The 10,693-nt window shown below is 31.7% G+C and overlaps 1 protein-coding gene across 1 annotated transcript; it reads right to left on the reverse strand.

The window, feature by feature from the left end:
- Positions 1-3,486: 3,486 nt before the first annotated feature.
- LOC112785796 (uncharacterized) lies at positions 3,487-4,292 on the reverse strand. Its single transcript, XM_025829227.1, has 2 exons — positions 3,836-4,292; positions 3,487-3,740 (listed from the first exon to the last, which is right to left on the reverse strand). Exons 1-2 carry the CDS (start codon positions 4,290-4,292, stop codon positions 3,487-3,489), a joined length of 711 nt encoding a protein of 236 aa, XP_025685012.1.
- Positions 4,293-10,693: the final 6,401 nt, after the last annotated feature.

The following is a 10,693-nucleotide window of genomic DNA, read 5'->3' on the forward strand; positions in this document are numbered from 1 at the left end:
TCTCTTCCTGCAACTCAATTTTTACCATTTCCTCTCTTCTTCATTTTCACTACCATAAATTTTTGTTTGTAAAAAAAAATTACAATACCAAAAAAAAATGTAAAAATGTTGATCGTCCTGAATTACATATTATCAATTATCTCTGTCATTCTAATTATGTAAGTTAATTTTTTAAATTTTTTCTTATTTCAAAATTTATGTTATTATTACAGATTTATTTTTTTTTTTTTTTAGAAGTTTAGGAATGTATATTTAAGGATTAGTTAAAAATATATATATTTAGATTTAATTAGTTGTAATGAATAATAATGTTTAATTAGATTAATATGATTGGTTAGTCAAAAGTTTATATGTTTAGATCTTGTTGTAACAATTTTGGAGATTATATGTTTAGTTACGTTTAGTCTAATTATTTCTAATAATTTTGAGAATTATGGTTAAGAATTAGATTTTGTGTAATATATGATATATATTATTGATATATTTTGTTACGTTAATTTTATATTGTTATTTATTGTTAGATATTTAAATTGATATAATGTAAATATATTATTGTAGTTGAGGATTTAATAAGTGAAATATTATTAGTTAAATAAGAATTAGATTTATTTAATTATTAGTTGTTATTAATAGTTAGCTAGTAATTATAATTATTGGTGATCTAGGAATTATTATTATCCGTTCAACTATGAATATGTAAATAAATAATTATGTAACAAGAATTTTAGTCAAATATTTACGTAACAGTATGTTGGAGTTAGATTAAATAATTAGTATTATTAATATTTTTTATGTAAAGTGTTGAATTAGCATTATTATAATAATTTAATTAGCTATTATTATTAGGGAATTAGTTCGATCGAAATGTTTTTAATAAGAGTAATTCTTGGCATACAAGCGATTAAGGCTTGTAAGCCTTACAAGTTCAATTAAAACTAACACTCAAAACACGTTTCGAACCATTCTTCTTCCTCTTCGTCTTCTCCTTCTTCTTTTCTTTCGTTTCTTGCCTTCTCTTTCTCCTTCTTCTTCTTCTTCTTGCTGCACGTTCTTCTTCCTCTTACTCTTCTTCTTCTCCTTTTCTTTCGTTTCTGCACGTTCTTCTTCATCGTCTTCCTCTTCTTCTTCATTTACGTTCTTTCTCTCTGTTTTATCTTTTTTTTTTCGATTTTTTATGGTGAAATCATTTTTGAAGAAGAAGAAGCAGTAGAAGATGAGGAGGAGAAAGAGAAAGAGTTCTGAATTATGCATAAGATATATTTTAACAAATTTTGGGTGTATTTCTTTAAATCCTTTGGGTGTATTTTCTGTAATCCTTTGGGTGTATTTCTATAATCGTTTGGGTAAATTCCTGTAACTGTTTGGGTGTATTTCTGTAATCATTTTGGGTGTACTTCTGTAATCGTTTGGGTGTATTTCTGAAGTTCCATTATCTTCAAAAGGATTACAGAAATACACCCAAAGGATTACGAAAAATACACCCAAAGTATTTAAGAAATACACCCAAAATTCGTTGCATAATTCAGAACTCTTTCTCTTTCTCCTCATCTTCTGCTGCTTCTTCTTCTTCAAAACGATTTCAAAGCTTGATTTCAGAAACTATGAAAATCGAAAAAAAAAAATGAAGAGGAAGAGGAAGAGGAAGAGGAAGAGGAAGAAAAGAAGAAGAAGAAGAAGAAGAAAGAAGAAGAAGAAGAAGAGAAAGAGGAAGAGGAAGAGGAAGAAGAAGAGGAAGAAGAAGAAGAACCGTTCTGAGTGTAGCACTTTGAAAATAGGAAAAGTTGAATAACGCATTAAAAGGCCTAGTAACTTGTAAGACTTGTAAGTCAAAAAGACTTGTATGTGTAGCACTCCTCTTTTAATAATGATAGTTAAATAATTAGTAAATTAGTTGTTTCTATATATATGCATGCATGTTAGTAACTAAATTAGCGTTAGTTCGGTAAATTAGTTATTATTATTAGAGAATTATGGCCTTTTCGTATTGAATTAGGGTTTATTATTAATTTACTAATAATTTGTTATGTTTTTGTAGAGTTCACGAAATTTGACATGTAATTATTTGTTGCCTTCGGATAGATATAATCATGCTGTGGAGGAACATTTATGGTTCACTAGTTTTTATCATGTTTCTCAAATTGGAATAGTTCAATGCTAGAAATCACTAATAAATGCTCTTGTCGAGAGGTGGCATCCAGACACACACAATTTCACCTTCCAGTTGGTGAATGTGTTGTGACACTAGAAGATGTGGCTTTGATTCTCAGTCTTTCGATCAACGATATGCTAGTGACAGGAGTGACTATGAGTAGTCAGGAAGTCTTAGAAGCTGAGTGTTTGCATCATTTTGGAGTTGCGTCGAGAAAGTCAGACTGTAGAGGAAACTTTATAAAATTGGTATGGCTTCGGGATTTAAAGGAGCGTTTACAGTGCATTGATGAAGACAGTATTCAGAGGTACGTGAAATGCCACATTATGTTGTTATTTGGTACGATATTGTTTGGAAACAAGTTTGGGGCAGCTGTGCACTGGAAGTTTCTGCCTTTGCTTCGTGATTTTGGCAGTATCGGACAGTATAGTTGGGGATCGACATGCCTAGCACACCTGTACAGGTCGTTATGCAGGGCTTCTCGTTTTGACTGCAAGGAAATCGATGGTCCGCTAATAATACTGTTGCTAGCTTGGGCTTGGCTCCGTCTACCACATCTTGCGCCGATTCCTAGGGAGCCCCACAGTTTTCTGCTTGCAAACAGGTAACATTATTGACTTACATCGTACATTCATATTTAGCATTGTATTGTGTTAATGACATAAATTATATTAGGTGGTGTAACTGGGATCGTGGAGGTGGACGCTATAGATATCTTAGTCTTGCTTACTTTAAGAAGGCATTTGATGATCTTCAGGAAAGTCAGGTTTGTTTTGACTAAAGGAGTATTTGTTTTCATTTTAGTGTAAATGTTAGATGTTTAGTAATTATTCGTTTCTTTTGTTGTGTGCAGTTCGTGTGGCAGGCCTATGCCATTGATCGCATTGAGCCAGACAATTCCTCCAGAAATCTACATTGACTCAGTTGTGTGGAGCGCTACGGTGCCATTAGTATCATTTGAATGTATTGAGTGGCATGCAACCAATCGGATTAGGCGGCCTAAACCTGGCTCAGTATACACGTCAAATTTGGTCCATCTTATAAACGTCATGTACATAAACTTGCCAATCTAGCCGTTGATTCGCACAACATGCAAACACATATCGACAAGGAATACGGTCCACCTGGAACTCACCACAGTCACATCGGTGTCGACGGAGGTCGATGGCATACTCCACTCCACTTGGCATCTCACGCACTTCAAAGACCTCATTCTGCCTGTCGAAGCAACTAACCTAGATGTTTCCTGATGCAAGTTGATTTGCATGCAATTTGGAGGTCACAATCTCAGAAAAAACATGTCCAGCATTAATCCGAGCCTCCGCCTCGGATCGTTTTCATGTGAACAACTCATTAAGCCTGTAGAATGTTGCTTTGACAAGTGCAATGATAGGGGGATTTCGTGCACCCTTCAAGACTGAATTGATGCTTTCCACTAGGTTCGTGGTCATGTGTCCCCATCTGTAACCACCGTCGAATGCTAATGCATACTGTTCGCGGGGGATACAGCTTAACCAGTTAGTATAAGCCTCACCCCGTTCTCGTAAACGCTGGAAATGCAACTCGTACTCGCGGACTGTCCTCGAATATCCTGTGCAATAAGAAAAAACAGAGGAAAAAAATAGATGAGAATCACTATATGAAGATAACTCTGTTAACTATGAACTTCGAATTACTAGATGTTACCTATATTGACCACAAGTTTCTGCAGGTAAGGTGCCTTAAACTTTCTCAAAAAATTCGACTCTATATGCCTGATGCAAAACATGTGGAAGGCTCTGGGAGGCGACCAAGCTCTGTTACTGCGGGCCACAGCTGCATTGATGGATTTGTGTCGGTCAGAGATCAGTCTCACACCATCTCGAGTAACCACATGTTGTCGCAGGTTACTAAGAAAAAAGTGCCATGCATCAGAAGTCTCTCCCTCCACAATAGCAAATGCAATTGAGACAATATTGTTGTTACCATCCTGTGAAACTGCAACCAATAAACAACCCTTATACTTTCCGTACAAGTGGGTCCCATCTACCTGGACAACGGGTTTACAATGTCTGAATGCTCTAATACATGCGTAGTAACTCCAAAAGACTCGAGACAACACCCGGATATCAGTAACCAAGTCATCACTTTGATATGCAGGCATAGTCTCAAAATGGATGACTGCTGATGGCTCCTTATGACACATTGCCTCAAACCATATGGGCAAAGTTTCGTATGATACTTCCCAACCTCCAAAATTTTTTTTCACTGACTTTTACTTAGCCAACCATGCTTTCCGATAGCTGATGGTGTAATTGAACTTTGACTGCACTTCCGCAATAACTGATTTCACCTTTATCGAGGGGTCAGCTTCAACCAACGGCTTTATCGCTTCTGCAATAGTGTTCGAATCCAACTTCGAATGATCCTGTAAAATGGTTGCTCTAGTACAAGTGTGACTACCATTATACCTCCTTATAACCCAACAGTACTTTCTGCTGATCATGCTAACCCTGATAAGTCAATCACAACCTGATCCATACTGCGTACACTTGGCGTAAAAGGTTAGCGGCTCCGACTCATACACTCTGTAGTCTACACCTCTTCGAATAGTATAATTTTTTATCGCCATAATAACAGCTTCCCTGAAACTGAATTCCATTCCCACGGTAAATTCACCATCTGCGATAATAGGAATTTCTGCCACAAAAACAGCCGTAACTTAAAAATTTTATAAACAAATATTTAATAACTATCATTAAAAGTCAAATCTATCTATAACTTGTAACTCAATCATACCAAAAATTTCATACTAAAATAAATTTTCATATGTCAAATCGATATCTACCATGTTACTTTATAGTTTAATATTAGTATAAAGAATCATTACTCACTACAGTTATATTAACATAAATAAATTTTACATCAAGTAATTATCATATATTCATGAAACTCCAGAGCATGCATGGCTTCCAAATCCAACGCTTGCATGAAAGATGGTTCCTCAAACGGATGGTCGTTTACCAATGCATTTGCCACGTCTGTCACATTTGCCTCCCAAGTGCCGTCACCTTGAACTTCGTCTCCCTCTGGACCAACAACTTTGTAATTGCTTTCAAACTCTTCTTCACTGTCACTATTGTAATCTTCCCGTTCGATATTTCGGTCGGCCTCAGATTGCTCAAACTCAATATACAACTCAATGAACGCCATCTGAGCGCGACTTTCCATATACACTGAAAATATCTCTTGCATGCTCTCTTCATCAGTTATATATCTGGTTTGAAATTGAACGAATCCGCCAAATACCGGTATAGGATACCTGTGTAAAATGCATGATATTTTTCTTGCCACCTCTGAATCTATCTTCTCACAAATCATACTTTTTAGTTCCTTGAATGAGATTATGAATGGAATAACAATATCTAATGGATTTTGACAGACAAATTTCACTCCTTCAGATGTTTGTAACAAAATCTGACCAAAATAATATATTTTTAAGAGGACTCTATCATCCATATTTCTCACTCACATTACTATAAACTCCACTCTCAATTTTTTAACACTCAGCTGAAACAATGGAAATACACCTCAAGGAAGAAGAACATCTCCAGGAAGAAGAACAACTCAAAAGAAAAGAAGAGATTTAAAAACCCGGATGGCGCGCACATAATACAAAAGGAATCGTACCACCCAATTTTTATTTGTCCGTTGAAATATTTTATATTATACTAAAATCGGACGGTCCGATTTGCATTTCGCGAATAAAAAAAAATTAATTCTACTGAAATCGGACGGTCCGGTTTTAATGTCCAAAATTCAAAAATTTTCTTCCATACAAATCGGACCGTCCGATTTGTAACCCCAAAAATTTATAACAAAGGAATTAGACGGTCCGATTTCTCTCTTTTAAGATTGAAATAAAACTACCCCACATATCTGTATTGCACCTCCAATGTCCATAACGAAGCATAACACACACGTTTTAAATATATAAAAAAATGAGCCCCTATTTTGACTATATGTAAAATAAAAGATTACCTAATAAAAAGTTAAAAACCAGGCTATTTTTTTTTTTCGTTCTTTTGAAACAAAAAAAAATGAGCTCCTAATGGTATTAGTTATTTCTTCCTATGAAAACTTGGAAAAGCTTTTTTTTTTTCCAAAAAAAATTAACGAATAACTGATGAATACATTTTATAAAGAATAATAAATTAATAACACAAATAGGTTCTCTTAAAAAATTTGTAATAGACATATAGATTCTTAAGAAAATAAACAACAAATATTAGTAAGTTCTTGAAAAGATTTTACAACAGATTTATTGAGTAAAAAAAATCAAGTTCGTTCCCAATAAAAAACTGAGAAAATGATCAGATGTATTTAGTGTTATAATTTTTCAGAAACTTATTTGATATATTTTTTATTGATAAATCTATAAGTCTATCACAATTTCTTAGTGAATTATTTAATGCTTTTTTTTAAGAACTTCTAAAGTTTATTGCAAATTTTTTCATGACCTCATTTATTATATATTTTTTTTATTGATGAAGTTTTATGTACAGTTATTTTTATGTAATATTAAAAATTAAAAATTGTTAGATAATTATTTAATTAAATTTATTAATTCATTTAATAATTTTCAAATATTAATTTGTCTTTATGTGATTTTTTAATTTTTTTTTATTTTGTAAAACCATCAAGAACACTTCTATTTTCTTAAAAAGTTAAAATGTGATATTTAGATAGAATAAGTAATATTTGGTAATGAAACTAATTTTAGTTAATAGAAGTGACATAAATACCACAGTCTTTTAGTAAAAATAAATAACTTATATGAATTTTTTTTATATTGAATTACTAGAGATGAATAATCAAACACAATATGTTTTAGAGGTCTGCTATACATATAAGCATTTTTGGTTTACAAGCTATACAAGTTGACCCAAGTTCAAGAAAAAAACACGCGCACCACTTCTTTAAATTGAGCGTCCAACGCACGCGTCTTACAACACGTTCATTATGCCGCACTCTTCCTCTTCTTCCTCAATCAAAATGCAAACCGTCAAGATTCAAGCGACATTTTAAACAAACTACGATTCTGCAAAGAGTAGAAGAAATCAAGAAGAAAAGATACAAATCTCCATAAAAAATCACCAGAAAAAACGAAAAAATATTATTCAAGATACTGTTTTACTGTTCTTCTAAGTTTTTTTTTTCTAGATTGTCTCTGTCATGTGCCTCATCCTTAACCAGCAAAACATTAAAAGATTTCAAGAAGAAATATATTGGCTCCCCCTTGATATTGGGTGTATTTCTTAAATCCTTTGGGTATATTTCTTAAATCGTTTGGGTGTATTTCTGTAATCGTTTGGGTGTATTTCTGAAGTTCTATTATTTTCAAAACAATTTCAAAGCTTGATTTCATAAATCATGAAAATCGAAAAAAAAAACAGAAGGAGATCGAAGGCAAGGAGAGAACGCACAAAGGAGATCGAACAAATTTGGCAAGAAACTCGAAAAATGAAACGAAATCTTTTTAAAAATGGAAGTTATATATTCACGCGTTAATTGATTTGGATTGATTTAAAAGTCTGTTAAAGAGGCACGTAACATAAGCAGCGCGTTTAGGAGCTTTTTTTTTTCAGGCTTGTAAAGTTTGTAAGGGCAAAACACTTGTATGTAGAGATTAATTCTATGTGTTATAGGAAAATTATCACGTATTCTCTGTTCGATCAAGTAGCCTAGCACCAATTTGTCTTCTAGCTAATGGTGAAACGACCAAATTAGCCTTGATAGAACGTGATTTATCACAATTGACCAATTCTATAACAAAATCGCAGAGTCGTGACTAAATAACGGTTGAGTCAAAACTTAAAAGTGAGCTGCTTGCAACTGTTAAATCCAAAACCAATTAAATAGTGTTTGTTGTCGTATAACTCCGTGGGCCAGCTGATTGGTCGTCCTTTTACGTGCTGGAGGATCATATGAACGGGTAGATTGTTTTAGGTCTTATGGCTAATCCGAATGCATCGCAACTTATGTATGTGTTGCTCTTTCTCAGTATTCTGTATTTGCCTAAGAGAAGAATGCTACATAATTATTTATATATAATAAAGCAACTGACCTGCTTGCAAAGAGAGGGCTAGGGATGGTGCAGAATTTGATGTGTTGCTGGATTCATAACACCATGCAGTGCTTCTTTATGTTTTTTTATTGAGCTTTGTGCTGTGTTCTAATTTAGTTTTTAGAAAAAAAAAACTTCTTCCATCATATACCATTTCATAAAATATAATTATAATATTCTTTTAGCATTAGAGAATTCTACCACCACTAGATGTATATCGAAAACCTTTATCTCGAAAAGTACTACCGCCTGATGTATAGTTTGATATATATAAAATGGGTGATGCTAGCTAGCAAAAAAATAATTATAATATAAGAATATTACATAAAAATTCTTATTCTCTTGATAAGCAAGTGACATACACTTTCTTATCACTTATCTTCCTTATCACCTATTATTTTGCTACATGTTTAGAGTTATTAATGTTCTTTCCAAAATTAATTTCAGTTTCTTTCAAATTAAATCCCTAACATCTCTCAATCACATTATTATCTATTAAAATACAATAATTCTCTGTAAAAAATATAAAAATTAAATTAAAAAAATTTAACAACTTCTACTATACATCTTATATTTTACATATAGATTATTAAAAAATAAAAAATAAAAAATAAAAAATAAACAAAAATTAAAAAATAATTTTTTAAAAAAATTATTAACTCATCATATTAAAATCAATAAATAAGCATACATATGAATATTAAATAAAAATATTAAAATAATTAAAATTATGGCTTATTAGTGCACATATGAGATAATTTAAAAAATACAATAAGACGTATAGTTTAAAATTTGATAATATTAATTATAAAAATTTATTAATTATAAACATTATAGGTATGAAATTATAAATATTATGAATACAAATTATAGATGTTATTAACATGAAATTATGGATGTTATGTATATGAATTTATAGATGTTATGTGTAAATTTATCAATTGAATAGATTAATTTAAGAATTTGATATTTTTTAAATTCAATTATGATAAAGTTTAAAAAACATCTGTGTTAACTTTATATTTACATATGCAATAACTAAAAAATGATATGTGTATGGATGTAATATCTAATAAACATGAATTTAATTTTTAGATGTTAGTTATATGTAATTATGAATGTTATGTATATGTACGTATGAATGTTATCACTACTAGAAAACTAGTTATTACAGACGGATATTTCTGACGAATTTTATCCCACGGAAATACAGACGGAATTTCAGAAGGATTTTTTGTCGAAAAACAAAAAAAAAATGAATTAGCATAAATTACAGACAGAAAAGAGAATCCGTCGATAATTTCGTCGAAAAAATTAATTTTTTTCGTGGAAAATGATTACAGACGAAAAAATTTTTCGTCTGTAATTAAATAGATAAAATGCTGTGTTTTATTAAATTATTACAGACGGAAAATCCGCCTGTAATTTAAAATTTTTCGTCGGTAATTTTGAGTTAAACCTAACTCTCCCTCTAATTTTGAGTTAAACCTAACGATCCACACTCCAAACGAGAGCTTCACAGTCCATTCTTCCTCTCCATTCATGCTCCAAACCTTTCTCCTCAGCGCCTTTATCCACCGCATTCTTCCATCATCAACACCTTTGGGACTTCCATCACTCTCCTTGTCATCAATCATCGCTATTCCCGTCCTGTCCATTCTTTTCCCCTCTTTTACAAGGATAAACCCTAATCATCCTTCAACGACTTTTTCTTCTCTTCAAACCTAACATCGATGGTGAGTATTTGAATTTTCTACTATATTTTCTTCTAGTTTTTAATATAATGAAATTACATTATTACAATATAATTTTCATATTGTATTAGTTTAATTGCTGTTTAATTTCATTTTCGATTTGGGATTAAGCTAGCGTTTGCCTTTGATTTTGATTTATTTAGTTGCTATGATGAATTTTTTATTTAATCAAAGTATTTGAAATGATGCACGTAAGATGTTTGATGAAAAGTCTCAAAAATGGGATATTGATTTGGAATGACACATTTGGCAATGGTTGGTATGAGTGTAAAAAAAGTGTGTGGGAAAAAAAGAGAAAAAGAGGAAGAGAAATATGCCCCACTACTGATCAAGTTTACATTGAAGAAAATAATGAGCAATAGATTAGTATATTATTAGAATTTAGGCTATTTATGTTTACGACTTCATGCCTTTAGATTATATTCTCTTCTCGTGAATTTATGCTTGCTTAGTATTTATTACTTATGCATAACTGTTGGACTATATATGAACATGTACACCTTTCTTTATTTATTTAGTTTTAATGTGATGCACCTTTCTTTATTTTTGTCAACAGGGATGTGCTCTTTTATTTTTCATTCTTGTATTCCTCCGATCCACATCTTTTGTTCTTTTTCTTCTTGTTCCTTTTCTTATTATAATCAATCTAGATTTTCAATTATATATAATTAAATAATAATTTTT

This window comes from Arachis hypogaea, chromosome 20 (genome assembly GCF_003086295.3).
Source record: "Arachis hypogaea cultivar Tifrunner chromosome 20, arahy.Tifrunner.gnm2.J5K5, whole genome shotgun sequence".
NCBI lineage: Eukaryota > Viridiplantae > Streptophyta > Magnoliopsida > Fabales > Fabaceae > Arachis > Arachis hypogaea.